Source organism: Hyaena hyaena, unplaced genomic scaffold (assembly GCF_003009895.1).
Source record: "Hyaena hyaena isolate Hyena2069 unplaced genomic scaffold, ASM300989v1 scaffold_277, whole genome shotgun sequence".
NCBI lineage: Eukaryota > Metazoa > Chordata > Mammalia > Carnivora > Hyaenidae > Hyaena > Hyaena hyaena.
The window spans coordinates 113,852-135,358 of record NW_024080905.1 but is presented as its reverse complement, the minus strand read 5'-3'; the positions used below and the strand labels follow the sequence as shown (position 1 = coordinate 135,358).

At 44.0% G+C, this 21,507-nt stretch overlaps 1 protein-coding gene across 6 annotated transcripts in view; it reads left to right on the top strand.

The window, feature by feature from the left end:
* Positions 1-21,507, top strand: part of CACNB2 (calcium voltage-gated channel auxiliary subunit beta 2) — a 129,501-nt gene that overhangs the window by 98,160 nt on the left and 9,834 nt on the right. For 2 of the 6 annotated variants that reach the window (XM_039245863.1, XM_039245868.1), the window contains 5 exons: positions 5,449-5,582; positions 9,211-9,291; positions 9,782-9,840; positions 16,943-17,008; positions 17,762-17,871. In XM_039245863.1, coding sequence (XP_039101794.1) covers positions 5,449-5,582; positions 9,211-9,291; positions 9,782-9,840; positions 16,943-17,008; positions 17,762-17,871 — 450 coding nt within the window. Of the gene's footprint in view, positions 1-5,448; positions 5,583-5,727; positions 5,748-6,216; positions 6,279-9,210; positions 9,292-9,781; positions 9,841-16,942; positions 17,009-17,761; positions 17,872-21,507 lie in introns of all 6 variants that reach the window. The other 4 variants (XM_039245865.1, XM_039245866.1, XM_039245867.1 and 1 more) reach the window with 4 other exon arrangements.

The window sequence follows — 21,507 nt, the reverse complement described above, 5'->3', positions numbered from 1 at the left end:
AAGTAGGTAATAAGTGCAAAACGGTGCATTCTGCATTTCACGCTTTCCTCAGTCTTACCTACTTATGTGAATTTACATACACAGAATCACTGTATGAACCCTAGAAAGGTTCAAAGTGATCAGAAATAAGAATGCTCACACGGAGTAAGAAACAGTATGGGGAAATTGTGGCAGGGCTTTGAAAAAAAGGAAATATGTCAATGTGTTCCCTGTAAGTGGCTTGGATGACCAACGTGATGAATGTACTTCCCTTTTTATCCCTACATACCCCGCCGTGGTGCCCAGTACATCGTCATGGGCAGGAAATGGGTGCATGCTCACCATCGGACACAGTGTAATGTGTGTTGTTGGCCTCAATGTTAAATAAAAAGAAGGATAAAAGCTTTGGAAAGGCAACGAAGGGAGAAGAAAATGATGGAGTGATTGGCCTGACATGAGCTTTCCCCAAAAAGCTTTTTGGAAGATGTAAGACACGTCTTGAAAGAGACAGAAACACTCATAGGAAGAGTAACTACTGTTTTCTTTCCAAAGCAGTGGAGAAGCACACCACGTCACATTTGAATTCAGATAAAGGATACTTTTTTTTAGTATACATAAAGCATCATATGAGAAATACTTATAGTAAAAACAATATTATTTGTCTGAAATTCAAATCTGACTCTATTTTTCTTTGTTAAATCTGGCAACTCGGGGGGTGCCTGGGTGGCTCAGTCGGTTGAGTGTCCAACTCCTGATTTCGGCTCAGGTCAATCTTATCGTTTGTGGAATTGAGCCCCACGTTGGGCTCTGTGCTGACAGTGTAGAACCTCCTTGCTTGGGATTCTCTCTCTCCTTCTTTTTCTGCCCCTCCCCTGCTCTCTCTCTCTCTCTCTCTCTCTCGCTCTCTCTCTGTCTCTCTGTTTCTCTCTCAAAATAAATATACATTAAAAAAATAAATCTGGCAACTCTACCATTCTGTGTAGAACTTGGAGTTCTATATAATTAGGAGACCAATTGGTAGAGTTGCAGAAAGCCCACAGTCATCAGCATCTTAGTTTGCTAAGATTGGGCCTCAGAGGAAGACTGCAAGGACTCACCCGCAGAGCATTTGAGTGAAATGATTCCTTGTGTGATTCCTAGGAAGTTGGAAGAGGGAAGCGTGTACATCCGTGGAGAAGGTAGGGAAGCAGTTGCCCTTTAACTGGTGTGTCTTAAGAACAGGATTCCCCTTGACTCCTGATCTCGCCTCGCTGCTGAATGTTGGTGGCTTTTAGAGACCAATCAGAGGCTTCTTGATAAAACTGATAGAACTTTTTTAAGTGCGAAATCTGAACACAATAAGAAATAAACCACTTTAGGATGCATACTGATTTTCAAACACCATGTAGGTACAACTTGCAGTAATTCTGAGTTGCCCAAAATTAAGTAAAATCATATGTTTGAAATGAAAATTGAAGCCCTTTTAGGTATTATGTAAGGCTTATGCCTTCCCTTCATCAGCACAGGGGTAGCTATTTACTGAAGGCACAAAGGAAAGGAGGCTTATCTCTACTCCTTCTCCAACAAGTAAAGTTACGGAGATGATGCTATAAAGCTGTACCCTTCGTCTATATCTTAAAGACTATCTCGGAGGCTCCAGAGGACTGGACCTGGGGTCCTGAAATGGGGAAATGTCACATCATATTGTCACAGCACAGCAGCCCTGTGCACAGAGGTCCACGCCACTCCTGCAGACCAGGAACATTCTTCCATTTCCGTAAACCGGGCTGTGGCCTCCGAACGGTTTTGAACATTTGAGAGCAGGCCACGTGCGTTTTGAGGAGTGAGTCCGTGTGCTTTTAAAATAACATTTCATTTTTGTCGGCAGGCGTTGACCATTACTAAAACAAAAATTCAATTCACTACAGCGAAGTCAGGGTGATTGAAAACTTGACAAGTTTTATACAGATACGGGGCTTTGGAATAGCATTTCTTGAATCCTGAGAATAGAAAACACTTGTGACTGAATGGACTGGAAGCATTTGCCAACCACAAAAATTTATAATAGGCACATCAGGAACCTGCTCTAATTTTCAGATTTCAGCTCTTCTGAAGGAAAACTTCAGAAAATGTTTACAGAGACGTAACCCCCACCCCACCTGCATGGTAGACCGCCTAATTCATCCAGTGTGAGTCGGCCTACAAATGTAGCTTTCATCTTTATTTCCCAGAGGCCCTAACTGCAGTTCACCTCACCCACCGCTAGACCAAGGAATATAAGCATTTTGCCTAAAGTAAATATTCTTGGAGGTTCTCAAGGATTTGGAAAAGAAAGGATTTCCACTTCATATTCTAGTCACTGGGTGGTAGCCAGTTACACAACACATACCCCCCCACCCACGTTCATGTGTATGCCCACGTGGGTCACCCCAGGACCCCACTTAACCCAGGGGTCTTAAGATGAAGTTACAATTTAGATTTCAAAAAATGTTTCCGAGGCTCTCAACCAGAAAAAACAAAAACAGAAACAAAACAAAAAACGAAAAACAAACAAAAAACAAAAACAAACATTCTAGTGAGGACCAGTAAAAGAAACTATTTCCTTATTTATGGAAGTAGTTTTTCCCACATAAACACTAATGTTTGCCACGGTCTGCAAACACAAGTATGAAACAGAAAAGGGGTAGCCATCTGACTCTAATAAAGTGTATGTAACTATGAAAAGAGTAAAACATGCTTCTTAACTTAGTAAATTTCTTTAATGTGTTTTGAGAGTGGCCAAAATGTTTTAGAATTCTCTGCGTGTCAGAGTGAACCCAGATGGCTTTTAAAGTTAAGTTAACCGTAGTCAGAACTAATCCATTGGAAAGTTCTCAGTTTGGGATTTTGAGGTCTTGTGTCCAAACACAGGTAAATTTCAAACCTGACTCAGGGTTTGAGGCTATGTGTGGGTCGCCAAACATCTGGGCAATATCACAAACTTTTTATGTATATCATCTCTTACTATAAAAATTTTTTTTAAAAATCCATCCATGGGGCGCCTGGGTGGCTCAGGTAAGCATCCGACTTCAGCTCAGGTCATGATCTCATGGTTCTTGAGTTAGAGCCCCATGTCAAGCTCTCTGCTGTCAGTATGGAATCCACTTCAGATCCTCTGTCCCCCTCTCTCTCGCCCTTCCCCGACTTGTGCATGCTCTTTCTCTCTCTCTCTCAAAAATAAACATTTCAAGAATTAAAAAAAAAAAAAAAAATCGATCCACTGATCAGAGCAGACTAGATCCAATGGCCAAATCATAAAATCTAATTCATGAACTTTGCCATCCCAGTTGAACTTTGCCTGTCAACTCTGACATGCCAATAGGTATCCTCAGTTTCAGAAAGGCTCTCAGAAAGTACTGTCCCCTGAAGGTGACCTTTATAAGTCCATGTATTGTTGTGTTTGGTTATAGTGTATGGGAATGTACCACCAGAAGGGAAAGTTATCTGATTTTGTTCAATATACATGTTATAAATATTAAAAAAAAAAAAAAAAAAAAAAAATTGACCCCAATCCTCTCCATTGTTTCCAGGAAGACACTAACAACCTGCTTCCTAAGTTGGGATATAATGAGAAGCACTACAGCGTTGTGTAAAAACATCCATTCAACCCCCCGGGCACATTTTATAGTGTGTCCATTGCACACTACACACTGAACCTTTTAGTGCATCAGTATGTGTGGATGGTGCACAGCAAATGACTTGGTTGCTAGGGAAGTCTAACTAAATACTTGGAATGAACTCAGCCTGTTATTACCTTCACTGGAGAGAGAATCCTACCTGCTCTTTCCGCAAGCAGTAGTTGATATGTACAATATTGTGCAAACAATGCCAGGGAGTTACTTCATCACAGGTCTCAACCTAATCAGATGAGTCAAAGGACCAATTAAACGAGATCTTAGTTTTCCAAAGGCTGAGTCACCTAATATCCATAATCGCTTCCGAACTGAAGAGTGATGTGATGGCTCCCGGGTGATCTGCCACCATTGAAGAGGTCGGCAGCGGCTGCCATTGTGTGAACCCGATGTGTTTGTTCCTTGTGTGAAGGAATGGTAGCTGCTTTGTAGCATCGAACTGTTATTCCCAGATGGCAGCGTGGTCCTTATCTGAAGGTATTGTGGGGTTTTGTTAGACGGAGTAGATTTTCTTCTTTTCCTTTCCATGACCTCACCTAAGCCCTAGACTCATTTTCTCCTGAGCTCACCTCTGTGGTGTCTTCCTGAATCCTGCCCGCGAGGACGCGACCCCATTTGGAGAGCACAGGGGACTGGAGAAAGAAGGGTACCTGGGTGGAGAGAGGGCTCCTCTGGAGAGGCAGCGTGATGCACGGACCGGGCACAGGGGCTCGCAGAGGCAAACCTCGGCTTCGAGACCTGGCTCTGCCGAGTTTTGCCAAGACCAAGTCCCTTAAACTCTTTAAGAGTTCATCATCTCAGTCTTAAAAAATAAGACGGTTGAAAGCGACCTTCCAAATGCTTTCCAGCTCTGATTCTGCAGTTGAGGAAATTCTGCACTAATTGCGTGTGGAAGCGTATTATAAGGTTCTAGATGAGATGATGGATCTTTTTTCACTTCATGCTTAATCTTGACATGCTCCAGTTTTCAAAGGCAGAAGATTTTAAAAGTGAAATCAGGTTGAACTGCAAATCGAAACCGCTCACTCTCCAGTTAAGGAGACGGGTGCCATATTCCCTTGGGTCTCTCTGCCCTTCCACTCTGCCTCTCCTATGAAGTCCAGTGGCTTTATAGAAGTCACTGGAAGTCCCGTTATGTCATTAGACTCATTTCGTTTGGAGATCGTGGGGCCCAGTGTTTTCTAATTAGTAACTCATTATGGGGTACATACCATCTTGAAATCATTTTAATGCTGCCCATCCTGGAACGTTCCCTGAATCCTTTGCCTCATGTACAACTCGTTTCTTTGCGCTGCCTGAATGTAGGATTTTCTATTCTCGCTTTCCCTCAGATGCCTGTTGCGTCTGAGGGAAGCTTTTCACATTGCCCTTATTTTCCCACAAAACCAAGCAAAAATAAGAAACCTGAGGTGCACTGTGATACAGGTTGCTCATTATCTAAAAGCTGAGTTAAGGTATCGTGAGACGTGAAGCCAAATGTTCTGCACCAGACTCCGATACAGTTGATGTGGAAAAATACCAGTGTTCTACTTGAAGCTACACCTTTAAAGTGTTTCTCTAAAAATATTATTCGAGAGATCTGGCATAACTTTGCTCAAGCAAGTCTATCGCGGAGGGAATCTTTTGGTTTTGCTCGATTTGATTACGTGGCATCCTTAACATGCTTTACCTTTAAATTTTACTTTGTTGACTATGCTGAGCACTCATGATAGACCTTTGACTGTGGTTAGTTTTATTTGCTTTCGTTTTATTTTTTTATATAACCTGTTTTTCCTCTCCTGTCTACCTGATGATTTTTGAATTGTTTGTCTGTATATAGCTATAGACATAGATGCTACTGGCTTAGATGCAGAAGAAAATGATATTCCAGCAAACCACCGCTCCCCTAAACCCAGTGCAAACAGTGTAACGTCACCCCACTCCAAAGAGAAAAGAATGCCCTTCTTTAAGAAGGTAACATGAACTTCCAAGCTCCCATCTGCTCACCTGCTCAACTGCACTGCGCCACACTTCTCGTCCTGTTGACTGTCTGTGTCTTTTGATAAGCCAATAACGTGCATGCTCTGTTATTCTTTGTTTCTCTTCCACGCTGCTGTAGCTAAGCAGAAGCAGAGATCGGTAAGTTCACATTGACATCAGCTGTGTTTATCTTGCCACTGGCATCATTAGCATTAAGTCCCACGATTTTCAGAAACGCAGTCATTTCCGTCCTGAGAAAAGAACCTAGCAAGCAGCTCATGGAGTCCATGCATTTCCAACCGACTAAATTCAGGGAGTGACCCGTTCAAGCGCTATTACAGTACTTATCCTTTTTGATGGAATAATACCTACTACCAAGGGCATTTGTTGAAACCTTCAAAGATGTCAGACGCTGACAACCCCAGATAATGCACCTGTACTGTGCATGCTTATTCTGTCTGTCTTTGTCTCTTTTCCTTTTTCCAGAAATTTAACTTATAGCAAGCATATTAAAAAAACCATGATTAGATTCTGATTGATGATATCCAGATACGTAGCTTGTACTAAAAAAAAAAAAAAAATGATTCAATTTTTAATTTAGTCAGTATTTAAACTTCTGATCCACTAGGTGGAAACTCTGCAGATGAACAAGACCAGTGGAAAACTGCAGGCTTGTTTTGGCGGTTTACTGTGAGTTTTTCCTATTGTCATATATAAATCCTCCCCCGATGTTCTTCCCTCCTCCCGCAGTCAGCTCGCAGCATCTCACCTGTTGGATAACGGGGCGGTCGCCGTGCGTACAGCCTTTGCCACCGGCCCGCCAACATGCCACACGGTGACGCCTCTTTGTCCCCTGACTTGGAAACCAGGGTATTCCTGAGCGCCCTTCACTCCAAAGTCTGTTTCCTTTCACGCATTTTGTAGCTTGAAAGCATTATTTTTTAAGGTCCCCCCCCCCCCCCCGCGCACACACACATAGTTTCCATTCCTTCCTTCTCACACACGCCCCTTTGAAAAGCAGCCTACCGCTGTGCCTTCTTCTGGAGTCGTGCTTCCCAGTGTCACCACGCCCAGCACTCCGATGGGCGCATCCTGACATGGACGCAGGCATTTTGCTACATGGAGGAACTCTAAAATAATCCATGAGGTGTCACAAGCTGAACTGTGAAGTTTGGTGGTGGTTTTCTTTCTTTTTTTTTTAATGAATGATGGTTTATAATCGAAGACCTCAGCACTCCAGGCAAAAATGAAAACCTGGATTTTTGTGTTAACACGGACGGCCCCAGCCTGATGTACGTCCACACCAGTGGCCCAACTCGCTGGTCCTGTCGCCCCGGCGCAGCTAAAGCTCGTGGCCGAGTGACTAGCAGTCTTGCCTGCACAGATGCCTAGAAACTCCTCATCCTTCAGATGCTCTGGATTTTACAGAGCAGTGATCTGAACTGAAACCATGTTAGTCAAAATATGGGGGTTTTTTTGAAGTTTGCTTTCTCTTAAATTCCCAAACTTCACTGATGTCTATAAACCACAAATTTTTTTTCAACTAAACAGCTGGAACAAGATAGGGCTAGCGGAAAACGGCAGATAAAAATGATGGTGTCGTTAATCCATAGGGCACAAAGTACCAATATTCCATCAAATAAGGTAATTTCTGTAGCTACCCTATCGAATGAGAAGCTGATTTATGACCGGCATGGGTAACCCTTTGCTAGCTGGTAGCCACAGATCAAAGGAACCAAGACCTTATGTGTGAAATCCTGGGCCACTTAGGCTTGAAATGAAATTTCTTGGTAGCCATTGCTGAAAGATGTGCAATTTCTATTCCTGGTTCCAACAGTGGAAAAGGTATTCTCCTCCTGAACAGTTTTAAGAACTCGGCTTCTAAACAGCTTCAGTTTGATCCCAGGTGGTACCAATGTAATAACAAACATGCTTATGATGCCTTCGGCACTGGTATTCATTTCTCTTGTGTTACTGATTATGTGGTGAACTTCAGTGTAGAGCTCAGAAACAAAAAGCCAACCTGACATTCACCGATAAGATTGTTTTCCATCTTTTAGGTTGCTTTTAGAGTGGTGCTCTTGGCATTTGTGCTCTTACTGTATTATGTTTGTCTTGTTTTTTTTTTTCTTTTTTTTCCTGTTTGAAAATGTACTCTACCTTTCTTGTGTCTATTAAAATTAAGTTTGAACACTAGGTAAAATTTTAAGCAGTGAAATTGGACAGCACAGTGGCAGCATCGTTTTTACCCCCTAGAAATCTCTCTGCTCCTGTGGGCGGAATCTCAGGTCGAAAGGACAGTGTTTTTTAACTACCTCCCACCCCCAACCCCCCGCTCAAAGCAAGTGAAAGTCAGTCAAAGTCAGAAAGTTTTAAGCAACCCTGCACTGTTCTCGAGCAACAGGCTGGTGCAGAAATGACGTGTTCATGCATCCATTTTTCAAATTCTTAAAATAGTTAAAAATATTATTTGTGTCTGTGTGATTCCTTAAATGTATTTTTTCAGGCACTCCTGATGCAGGAAGCTTCAGATAACAATGATTTGTGCACCCCAGTGGTGGGAGATCTTATCTCTCTCTTCTGCATTAAAAAAAAAAAAAAAATGTCCTCTGGGGTCCACGTAAGCAACTTCTGTTATGGAAACAGCCGATTGTAATGTGATCATGCAAAGTAGCTGTTCCCTGAGTTTTGGGGGGAAAAGTTTTATCTTGATCATTTTATGTGAAGCAGTTAGAGCGGAACATTTTTGGAAGTTTTAGAAATCGCTACAGAATTTAGCTCATTCCCCTGCTCTCCCAAGAAAGAAAGAAATTCTCGTGGAAAGGCATGAATTCATTATGTAATAGAGACGTGACCCAGGCCACTCTGGAGAAGCATATTAGATACGCAGGTTGATAATGAACCTTTGGAGGCCCGTGCAGCATGCTTGACTATGTTATCACACATTAACCGCCTTCCTTACAAGATACGTAAACGCTACATTTATAAGTTTTCAAGTTCCAAGGGATAGAAACCCCAAATCCAAAACCTCGAGTCCCTAACCTGTGCTAGGGGTCCTTACCGAAAACAGGCCTGCCTGTCACTGTAAACTCTCACAGTTTCATAGGGATTTGCAAGTATTTGGTGATGGGCGTTATGCTGTCTTGAAATTAGGTTTTATCCAGGTAAGAGCAGGATGCATAGCTAATAAGACCTTTCTTTTCTCCTAATTAACCACGTTAGGTCTGATCATTCAGCTCTTCAGAAAACTCTCAAGTGCATTGAAAAAGCAGTATTAACCTCCAGTCCAGCCTGAACACCTTTCTGCATGAGGCTTGTTTCTGTCCTTCCAACTAGATTTTGCTGAAAAGCAGCACTTCCTGCTTTAGGAACTAATGTCAGTAGTATTTCTTGAGGTGAGCAAGAAAACGGTAGACGATTCAGTCACCTGAAAACCCTTAGGAAAATAAGCCCACCATGCTTTGATTGGGTTTGCTGAGGAAAGAGGCAAGTAAAAAAGAACAGAAATTTCTGGAAAGCCGGTGCCTCCTATGACAGAGCTCAGAAAGAACAATTTAGACTTAAGATATCTAAGCTCCCCCCGCCTCTTAACCATCTGAAGTCCTCTGCTCTCTCTCTGCAGACCGAGCACACTCCTCCGTACGACGTGGTACCTTCCATGCGACCCGTGGTCTTGGTGGGCCCTTCTCTGAAGGGGTATGAGGTGAGTGGCTGCCCTCCGGAGCACACCTGACCTTCGCGTGCAGTGCTGCTTTGTGACTCTGCCGCCCCCTTGAATTTAGAACTTAAAGAGCTCGTAGCCGTGAAGCACGTCGTGTCCCTGGCTGTGGTATATAGTGCTTCCTGTTTTGTTCGGTTTTGCTGTTATGGCTGTTGCTTTGGAAGTTTGGCTATAGCTTTAGTTTACTGAGTTGGGGGGGGGGGGGAATAGTATCAAATGGAGAGTTGCCTGAAAGCGCTTGGAATGTCATGTTACTGTCACTAAAACATCAGGATAGCTTTGGGGGAAATCCCCCGTTTTAATTGTCACTGTCGTCAGGTCTCAGCAACGGAAACGATGTGGCAATCTCACGTGCTACTTTTCCCAAAGGGGCACTGTAGGGTTCTTAAACAGTCTGAGGAATAGAAGTGTCTTATCATAATGAGTAATGGTTTTATTGCACCTGATTAATTTATTGCTCGCTCGATTGCAGGTCACAGATATGATGCAAAAAGCATTGTTTGATTTTTTGAAACACAGATTTGAAGGACGGTGAGTATTTCAGGATATTGGGTTTTGTGGATTTCTTCGGGAAGATGACAAAACCCGGGTGGGGCGGGCATGTGATCCCAAGAGAAAAATGCCCTCTGAGGTCTGTATGGTGACGGGCAAGAAGTCTCATTCAATTCAATCTGATTCAGTGAATATCTGTCATACTTGCTCAGCACGTCCTCGACCCTGGATAAGCCAGCTCTCTGTCCCTGCATCTGCACCTATAAGCTGAATTTGTCCTGTTGACTAGTCTCACCCTCAAGTCAACCTGCTGTCAGTGCTGCACCGATATACCCGATATCCATCTTCTTTTCACTTTTCTGACTTCTGTACCTTGGCCCCTCTCACCAGTTCCCAACCCCCTTGTCATCTCTCTCCACTTTGAAGGCAAACCGAGGAAAACCTCCAAGAGTTCCCACCCCCACACTGATCCCCCACTTGCGTGTTTGCTTGAATGCTCTGTTTTTCCCTTCCCATGTTCCTAGCAATGGCCAACCCGACGACACGGGCATTACATCCCATTCCTACCCCAACACAGCTGTAGAATCCCTTCCTTTCTCCTCATTGCTACTTCTCATTTCTCACGGACACTCCGTTGGCTCCTAGAAAGGTATTTTCTCCCTCTGACGGAACTTAGAATGGCTGTTCCCCTCTAGCTGCTCTGTTTTTCTCCTTTTCTTTCTAGCAAAACTCCGTGAACAGGTAGTGCACACGTGTTCTCTCACGCTGAAGTGTGCTCGTTACGCAGCCGTCGCTCAGCCAAAACTGGTCCTGTTAGCTCCCCCGTGACCTTCCCCCTCGCTAAATCCAGGGGTGAATCCTCAGCCCTCCTCTTAATTGACTTGTTGGACTGCTTCATTTGTCTTTTACTTTATTTGCTTGTTCCCTGCAAGCACACTTTCCTGGTTTTTCTTTTATCTCACTTTGTCTCCTTTTCCTCCTTGGCCAGTTCTTTGTCATCCCCTAGACATCTGGGAGAGCCCAGGGGTCAAGTCCTTTGGTCTTTTCTCTTCCAGTTACACTCATTCTGTGAGTGATTTCATTTTATGTTAGGCTTGTAAATAGCATTCCTTCGCCAGTCTATTCTCTGAGTTCCAGATTAGTGTGACCACTGAGATGTCTAATGGATTTCTCAAATTGAACCTCTAACTCCCCCCTAAAGCCTGCTCCTCTCATAGTTTTCCATGCCTGAAGTATAGCTGCTTCAACTGTCAGTCCTAAGACCCATCAGCCCCAAATCATTGAATCATTCTTTTTTTTTTTATGCTTATTTATTTATTTCGAGGGGGGAGGGGCAGAGAGAGAAGGAGAGAGAGAATCACAAGTAGCCTCCATGCAGTTAGCGCAGAGCCCGACACAAGGGTAGATCCCACAAACGGTGAGCTCATGACCTGAGCCTGCATTAAGGGTCAGACACTTGGGGCGCCTGGGTGGCCCAGTCAGTTAAGCATCCAACTTCAGCTCAGGTCATGAACTCATGGTTCATGAGTTCAGCCCCTGTGTCAGGCTCCGTGGTGACAGCTCAGAGCCTGGAGCTTGCTTCGGATTCTGTAGCTCCCTCTGTCTCTGTTCCTTCCCTGCTTGCACTCTGTCTCTCTCTCAAAATTAAATAAAGATTAGAAAAAATTAAAAAAAAAAAAGTCAGGCACTCAACCGAGCCACCCAAGCACCCCGAATCATTCTTGACTATTCTTTTTCTCTTACGTTCCACATCCAAATGCTGTCATCTGTATCCTCAAAATATATCAAGAATCTACCGACTTCTCACACATCCTCTGCTCTCCTTTTGGTCTAAGACACCAGCATCTCTTCCCTGGATTATGAGCAAAAATTGCCTCCTAACTGGTATCTTTACTTCCTTAATGTCTCTTCTCAGTTCAGCAGCCTGAACAACCGTGTTCAGCTGTGAGCTGGATCCCATCTCTCCTTTGTTCAGACAAAGCACTATGATCTCCACGACAGAGTCAGCCCACCGTCCCTTCCAAAACACCAAGGGCGGAGAAATGAGATGGCATTTCTTTGCTGTCCAAACCTAGCAAGTTCTGAATTTGGAAGACAGATTCCAGCCATAGGGTAGATCTTGGACCCATGTTCTAAAATGTTAGCTATCCACACTGATTTCATTTAAGAGAGAAATGAACCAAATATCTCAGTGCTGTATTGGTTTGCTGCTTCTGGACCAGCTGGGGCTTTTTTTGAACCATAGAGCTCACGTTTAACACTCTAGGCTTGGGATCACCTATTAGAGATCTTCAAAGGACTTAAGAGGGTCCATAAGATACACTTAGAAAAATCCATGGAAAAATTTAACTTTTTAACACAGGGCAAGACATCCGAGTCCCTGAATCCTTAAATGTCTGGTTTTGGCACCAATAGGGGAAGGAAACTCCTCACAAGTATCTGGTCCTTCTCTGTACATGGACTTTTAGAAGGGAAAAACTAATTACTCCTTAATTATCTATTAAATAAACTAAATTTATTTTTAAAAAACTTGAAGCCCAAGGAGAAGAAAATAGGAGAGGAAGTGTTGGTGAGGAAGAGACTGTGGACAGGAATTCTTTTCCGTTCTTAAACCTAGTTAGGTTCATTTGCCAAAGCCCTGGAGAGTTGTCAGAATCGTGATCCTCGCTGTTAAACAGCATTAAAGTATGTCAGGTCAAAGAAGAGATGAGAAGTCATTATCTTCTCTCTGTTGCGTGCCGAAGAGTAGCCCATTTAAAATCCGGTCCGTCCTAACCAACTGTGTCTTGTAAACAAAGCAATCTTCGGCTTCACCTTGTAGGACATTGACAGGTAAATTAACAAGGAAATTGAGGACAGGAAGGAAAGCTACCCTTGGTGATGAATTTGGCTTTCCTCCCTAGTGACTTTGCAAATGTTAGCTAGCTGTCGGCACTGAAGTATCTGGAATGCAAACTGAATCGTAGGGATATGTACGCCGTTGAATCAATCTTCTGCGAGGGAATCTTCTTGGAAATCAATAATCCTGGGAAACATTACATCACTGTATTCTGTCATGTAAATAATTTGCTTAGATGTGAAGACCGCTTCTTCTACACTGGTGGTTATCTAGCCCGGATGCATCTTAGAATCCTCTGCAGCACTTTAAAAATAAATCAGAACAAACCACCACCAAACAAGGGCTTTTCTGCTGCCTGTGGCTGAAACCCAATCTCTAAGGTAGGACCTAATGTAACTTTCAAAGCCTACATGGCAGTTTTGATTTGCCAGGAAGGTTAAGAACTCTAAATTGAATCATCCCCCAGATTTTGCCCTTAGGATTTTCAAGGTCCCTTTTTTAGCGGAACCCCAAGGAGTGACAAGCCCCAAGGCATTACTTGAGGAGTTGAAATAGGTTGGTGCCCCAACTTCACACGGCTTACAGAGTTGCCCACGGAAGGTCACTGGGTTCTCGGCTGAGCATACCATGTGCAGAAAGGTCCAAGCATATGGGGGAAGGAGGAGGGGATATATTATTAGAGAAAATCCGGTCCTGCTTCTGAGTCAGTTTCCCCACAGGCTGACTGTGTGACGCTCTCTGGTCTCGTCTGTCTGGTCACCGTGGATTCCTCAGGACGGTGCCCATCACAGGGCAGCTTGCCTCTCAGGGAGTGCCCAAGGCTGTGTAGAGCACAGACCCAGACTGGGTCCCATCCAGCTGTCCCGCCACTTCATATGCTCACTCTTCCCTCTGCCTAGAACACCCTGCTCACAGTGTCCATGTGGCTCATACCCTCCCTTCCTTCATGCCTCTGACCAAAGGTCAACTTTCCTGAAAGGTCTTTCCTGAACAAAAATGTGCCCTCCACCTCACCGCTTCTGTGACTTCATGACCCTGCATTATTTTGTAATGGCCTTATCACGACCCGACATCAGATATGTGTCTGCTTCCTTTCTGTCTCCCTCCATCCCACAAGAATTTGAGTTCCAGAATAGCACCCTCATGCTATTCAGCCAGTCAGGTGTTGGATGAATGACTCCCTCTGTGGTCACACAGATGCTAGACTGTCCCCTTCCTTGCAGCTGGAGCTCCCCAGATTGTGTCACTCTAGCTACTAGACCCGCCCCCAAATAAATTAAAACATGTTAAACAATTCCTAAGCATTGGGTGTTTCACCTATAGCCTGATTTCATTTGTGAAAGCATTTTGAAATAATAATGAAACCATGTTTAAATTGGTGTTTTGGTGTCTCTTCTCTGGTTCTTGCTTTTTTACGTGTTAAATAAAATTTTCCTCAGAGTACAAAGAGCCCAAAAATCCAATACTGATCTTTTAAAAAACAGCAGTCCCACTCAGCGGTAAGAAGAAATGGACCCTTAGAACAATATGGATGGATCTCACTTTCCATTATGAAAAGTGAAAGGCGCCCCATTCAGAAGGCTCCAGTGAATATTCTGGAAAAGGCAAAGCTAGAGCGATGAAAAACAGTTCTGTGGGTGCCACGGGTAGAGAAGGAGGGAGAAAACTGACAACCGCGGGGGGTGGGGGGCAGCACATGGGTGTTTGGGGGGGTTAATGCAACTATTCCCTATCATGCTTATAGATAGAGAATTCTATGAATTGGTCCAAATTGATGGAATCGGACACCAGAAAGAATGAGTTTTGTGATACATAGGTAAACACGTTTCTTTTTAACAGCCAGGGGGTCCCTTCCCCCACTTGACCAAATGCCCTGAGCTTCAAACAGCAACCACTCTCGACTATGTTACGTGTCTCTCTTCGTTATTTACTCCTTAGCCCTAGACAATGTGCTCGATTTGCTACTTGAGTTTTCAGTGGTAGGCTTTATCTATTGACTTCCTACCTTGCAACGTCCTTACCTCTCATGCATCGTCTTCCGGTTTCTTCCATACCTGCACCCATCTCATTCTTCCACCTCCCAACAGTTAAATCCTAATTTCAGCTGGCTCCATTTCTACTATGTATTATGACCTTGTGGGTAATATGCAGATGAGCCATACTATATACCATAATTCTTTTTTTCTTTGGTGTTTCCACCCCCTCCCCCACCGAATGTATTGAAATGCATCCGGTAATCACTCAGCTTTGTCTTCCTGAACCTCTGGAGGCCTTCTGTCATTCTGAGAAATCCTTCACCTTTATTCTTGGGAATCCTTTCGCCCTCCTTTTGGGATGGAGCCCCCTTTCCTTAGATCCACTGATCTCTTGAAAGGTTTACCTTGTCATTTCAGTCAACAACATCCTCTAGTAGTTTCCCTTGAAAAGTACAGAACTTTTTGAGGCCCCCAAATGTCTAAAAGTGTTTTTAAGCAACTCTCCCATTTGACTGAGAGTTAAAATGGCTATAGAATTCTGATCAGAATAATTTCCCCTTAAAATTCTGACAACCTTTTGCCCCATTATCTTCTGGCTTCTATCGTTGCTGTTAAGAATTACAGGACACATGGGCTGCCTCGGTGGCTCAATCAGGTAAGTGTCTGACTTCGACTCAGGTCATGATCTCACGGTTTGTGAGTTTGCGCCCCATGTCGGACTCTGGGCTGACAGTTCAAGCCTGGAGCCTGCTTCAGATTCTGTGTCTCCTCTCTTCAATTTGGAAAATCAGACGTTTAATTCTGGAATTAATTTTTGGTCTCCTCTCCTCTGCTTTTTTGATTCTCTTTTTTTCTGGGACTCTTATTATTTGGATGTTGAATCTCCTGGCTAAGTCTCTAACTTTCATGTCTTCTATTTTCTCTCCATTTGCCTTTTGCTTTGTTTCACCCTTTAGATTTTCTTATGTTCCAGGTGTTCTTTTGAATTTTTATTTCTACTGTTAGTTTTAATTTCCAGCAACTCATTCTGAGTTTCTAAATAGAAATTTGTCACAGTTTCCTGGATATAATAATCTCCTAGCTGGCCCTTGCCAACATGGTTTTGAACTTGTGTGGTTCCACTTATGAGGATTTTTTTTATGTTTCTTTATTTTGAAAGAGAGAGAGCATGAGGGGGCAGGGAGAGATAATCCCAAGCAAGCTTCACACTGCCAGCACAGAGCCTGGCGTGAACCTGGTGTGAGCCCAGTTTCAGAGCCACCAAACTGTAGGATGATAACATGAACCGAAACCAGAAGCCGGACGCTCAGCTGACTGAGCCACCCAGGCGCTCCTGCCTCTTTTTGAGAAAGAGAGGAAGGGGGCACGTGTGCATGAGCAGGAGAGTGGTAGAGAGAGAGGAAGAGAGAGAATTCCAGGCAGGCTCCACACTGCCAGTGGAGAGTCCGATGTGAGGCTCGATCTCACAGAACGTGAGATCAGAACCTGAGCCTAAATCAAGAGTCAGACACTTAACCGACTGAACCACCCAGGTGTCCCTATGAGAAATTTTTTCAATAAATCTATTAGAAAATTTGGGGGAAGAATTGTGACCATTTCAAAAATCTTGCCAGTGAACCAATTAGAAATACTGGAAAATTAAGAGAAAGGTATAAGAATACAGAATTATTATTTATATATATGTAAATAGTTATAATTTTATATAACATACAAAATATGTGTTTATAGCCTGTTTACATTATTGGTAAGGCTTCTAGTCAACAGTAGTCTATTTATTAAGTTTGGGGGGAGTCAGAAGTTCTATATGGATTTAAAAAATTTTTTTATTTTGTTTATTTTTGAGACAGAGACAGCAGGAGCTGGGGAGGGGCGGAGAGAGGGAGGTACAGAATCTGAAACAGGTTTCAGGCTCTGAGCTGGCTGTCAGCCCAGAGCCCGACGCGGGGCTCAAACCCACAAACTGTGAGATCATGACCCGAGCCGAAGTCGGACGCCTAACCGATTGAGCCACCCAGATGCCCCTCTGTGTGTTTTGACTGCACAGGGTTTTGGTGCCTCAAACCCCCATGTTGTTCAAGAATCACCTATATTATTCATACTGTTGATTTTCCTATGTGCTTTGGTCACTCTCAGAGCTTTTCCTCAGGCGCTCGGTGAACGCTGCGATGCTCCCGTCTAAGAATGGGGGGGTCACACGATCACTTGGAAATCCTGTGCTCACAGGTGGCACTTGTCAGCTTTGGGCTTCCCTATAGGACAACCTCACTGGACCATCTGCATAGGAAACCTCCAATGTCATTGTCTTGGGGTCTCTTCTCTTTGGCAGTCAGCTTTCCCACGGAAAGATCTTCCACTCTGACCCCCGGAGGATGCAAGCCTGGCTATCAAAACTGTAAGACCGGGAAAAGGGCTGGGGACTCTCAACATTTAGAATCCTTTCTTTTCCATCTAGCATCTCTGCTGTCACTCTGCCTACGGTCTCCTGGTCAGAGGCCCTGCATTTTACTGCCTGTAGAGAATCAACCAGTGGCCTTATATCACACGGGGGACAGAGTATCATCTGGTGACTCTCTAGTAGAGGGGAGGTGGGGGGCTCGAGCTCTTAAAAGGGCTTTTCACCAAACATCCTGCTTTTAGTTTTATCTTCTTCTTCAAAGGTAAGCGTGAGGCTTCTAGTTTACTCAACTGTTCTGTTACTTGTTTATTTGGCTGTCTCTGGTCTAAGTCATCCTGCTGTTTGCAGCCTCCAAATTGTGGGGTTCTCATTTCTCCCAGACCTAAAATGACCCCCCTAGTTCCTTACTGACACAACACCCTCTCTATCCTCTCCACAAGAGCCATCTTGATCTTTTAATTATTTTGTCATTTACCTTTCTTATTTATTGCCCATCTCTTCTGCTAAACTCTCAATCGGGTAGAGTGCTTAATACTTGCTAAGCAAACAATAAATGCCAAGTAAGAAGGTGCAGGATAAACAAAAATGAATGATTAATCATTAATAACTCATTAAAAATGAGTGATTTTCATCGGAAACTAATGTTCGCTATATATTTCAAACTTAGATGGGTTTTGGGAATGTATGTCTGTCTATCCCCTCTTATCCAGCTAGTAACCTCGGGGTCTTCCGTTACTTTCCCCCCAACAGGATATCCATCACAAGGGTCACGGCCGACATCTCGCTCGCCAAGCGCTCAGTGTTAAACAATCCCAGCAAGCACGCGATAATAGAAAGATCTAACACAAGGTCAAGCTTAGGTAAGTCTGTGCAGTACTGATGAGCTTAGGCTATTGGAACGTTTCTCTCCTGAGGTTGCCGATGAGAAGCTCTAACTAGATGCTGATGCTGTGTGTCACAGAGCAGGGAAGAAACGGACTTGTGTTGCCAGGAGCAGGTGCTCCAGGCTTAGTGATTTCACGATATGGAAGGATTTGTTACGATAGTTGCGAGTTACATATTCCACTCGCTGTCAGCATTCATGTTTTGGTTGTGGTGTTTTTTTCCCTTCCCTCACCACCGTGAGTTTTGATGTCTACAGACTCTAAAAATTCCTGGCTTTGCATCCGTGTTACCATGGGCAAGCTCATTGAGGTCTTTAATGCCTAGTTTCCTCATCTGAACAACAAAAGAAGAGAGAGACGGTATTAACGACCTTGTAGCACTTAGGATTAAACATAGTATGTTCTCCATCAGTGATGGCTCCTATCCAAAGACTCTCAGTAACTGAAATACATCAGTGATTATGTCATAGTCAGGACAGCATGTGTTGGGGGGCGGGGGTGGGTGTTGAGATAAAAGATAAAGTCAGTTCCTGGCCATTTTTAATGGATCTTATTTGTAAAAACAGTATAGAGATTTTAGTGAGCATGTTGACAGGGTTGTTTTTGGATACTGTTTATAAACATGTGCTGATTTGCTCAAATGAGACTGTCTGGCAGCTATTTTGACCCTCTGGCAGGTGCTTGGTGTTTTCGGTTAATCACTGTCACACGTTTACCTCACTGGGCTGTTAGGTTTCTTTTATTATGAAGTAATTTTTCTGAGAGTTTGAGATCTTTAGTCTTAGATCATATATAAATTATCATATAAATAATCATATAAATCATAGAGGAAGTATTAAAAATAATAAAGTTTATCTGCTTGTAATATGTAGAATACCTTCTAAAACTCAGTTTTGTTCCTCGTCTAACACCTCACTGACTACATTTAGGTAATAGAGCTTTAGAAATACATTAGGTGGGGGAGGGGAGCATCTGGGTGGCTCAGTCAATTGGGTATCTGACTTTGGCTCAGGTCATGATCTCACAAGTTGTGGGTTTGAGCCCTGCGTCGGGCTCTCTGCTGACGGCTCAGCACATATCTCAAAAATAAACATTAAAAAAAAACTTTAGGGGGAAAATGTGATGATATATATTGCTTACCGTAATTTCCTTTCATATCGTTTTCATCTGTGACCCTTCTATACATTTTTGATGTTCACAGAAATTGATACAAAGTGCTTGAGTCAGCTCATTAACAGTGTCCAGTAATTTGTTTAGACTCGTAAGTCAAGTCAGTGACATAATAGATTTATTTGGATTGACAAGGCTTTTTGTCACTACCATCTCTATATTATTTTTAAATGGCTGTTCCACTTCATGAACTAGACACTGAGCTTCATACTGAATAAAGCCTGGAAATAGAAAAGATGAATTAGATGCAGGCACTGCTTGCGAGGAGCCTGGTTTAGCAGTAGGGCAAGGAAGTTACCAGCTCATTGAAATACAAGTGGTGAGCACAGTGGGCATGCACTACACTGGCTGCCGGACAGCTAATGCTGCAGGAGGGTCTAGGCCACCAGGAAAGGCTCTTCTGAGGAGCTAAGTCTGACCCGAGACCCGAAGTGTGATAGGGATTAGGCAAGACAAAAGGGATGGGGAGCCTGGATGGCTCACTTGGTTAGGAGTCTGACTCTTGGTTACAGCTCGGGTCATGATCTCATGGTTCTGGGATCAACCCCCATATTGGGCTCTGAGCTGAGCTGACAGTGTGGAGCCTGCTTGGAATTCTCTCTCTTTCCCTCTCTGTCTCTCTCTCTGTCTGTCTGTCTGTCTCTCTCTCTCTCTCTCTTGTGCTCCCTGCCCCTCCCCCTGCACGCCCCCCCCCGTCACGCAAAAGTTTTAAACTTTTTTTTTAATTTTTTTAAAAAATATTTTTATTTATTTCTAGGAGAGAGAGAGACACCGTGAGCAGGGGAGGGTCAGAGAGAGAGGGAGACACAGACTCCGAAATAGGCTCCAGGCTCTGAGCTGGCAGTCATCACAGAGCCCGACACGGGGCTCGAACCCACGAACCGCGAGACCATGACCTAAGCGAAAGTCGGACGCTTAACCGACTAAGCCACCCAGGTGCCCCGTTTTAATTAAACTTTAAAACAAATGGAGAGAAAGAGGTAGAAAGGACGATGGGGACTTAAAACGAGTAAATAGAGGCTTCTGGACAACATAGCTGTGGGAGAGGGCACCTAAGAGGCAGAGACATTAAGGAATTTGGAGTTTATCCTTAAGGCATTATAGAATCATGTATAGGCTTTAGGCACTTATTCATCCATTTAACGTATACTTGGATGTACCAGCCATGTGCTAGGCATTATTATAAGTAAAGATCAAAGATGTAAAGGACACCAGATCCTCGCTCTCATAGAGTTCTTATTTCATAAGGAACATGTGACAGAAGTGAACAGATGGAGATGCTGAAGTCTGTGGTTGAGGGGTCTGGAAAGAAAAGGCAGGCCAAGGGGTAGAGACAAACTGAGAAGAGTGATTTTACATGTGGAAGTCAGGGGAGCCTCTGAGAAAACATTTTAGCAGAATGATTTATGTTGTGAATTCTCTGGCCTCACAGCCCCTGTGAAAAGACTGTTTTGGGCAGAGGGAGCTGAAGGTGCAAAGGTCCTGTGGTAGGAGTATGTGTGATATGTTGAAGGGACAGCGAGGAAGCCAGTGTAACACATGTGGAACGAGCCAGGGGGAGGGGTTTGGGGGGGGTAGTGAGGTCAGAGAGACTGTCTGATCACGTAGGACTTTGTACGCCTTTTATTGTGGATGCGGTAGAAGGGTGTAGGAAAGCAGACGTGACATGATAGGAATGTGATTTAGAAGGACCACTGACCGCACTGTGGAGAAGAGAATGGAAAGGGGCAAGAGCCAAGTCAGGGAAAATTCAGATTCTGGTGAAGCGGTTTCAGGGAAGAAGGCGGCGCTCCGTGCAGAAACTAATAAAACTGGTGCCTTTGGAAGCATCTGCGTCGCCGCAGGGTGGAGACAGGTCAAGAACTGGACAGGGAGGTCATTTACTAGGCTGTTGTCATTCGTCATTCAACTCAGAGAGTAAGAGGACTGAAGTCAGACAGGGGCGAAGGGAAGGAGCAGAATGAAGGGAATCCCGAGAGGAGAGAGCCAGGATCTGGCAAGCTGCTGAACCTGGAACTTGAAGAAGCCACCTCCAGCACCATCTGTAAGGTGCTGCTTTCATGAACTGGGTCATTGATGGGGTTATTCTGGGGAGAAGGCAGTCAGGAGGGGGAGCTTGGCTGAAGGAGTGGACTGAGTAAGGGATAAGGAAGATGATGATCACGTCTGTGCCCAGGCTGAATTTGCAGTGTTACGAAGCATGCAGATAACCCAGCAGGCAATCAGTTGTGTATACTGATCTGGAACTCGGCAGAGGACGGGGCTTAAGGTGCAGTCAGTTCTCACTCAGTGAAGTAAGTCTCCATGGGCACTGAATTAGCAAATGCTGAGCCTCTGCTCCCAGGGAAACCCAGGGGTAGTGTTCTCTGAGGAATTTCAGCCTTTCTCAGGGTAGCACTAGGAAATCGTACTTCTAGCAGGCAGGTCCAGTGATGGCCCTTC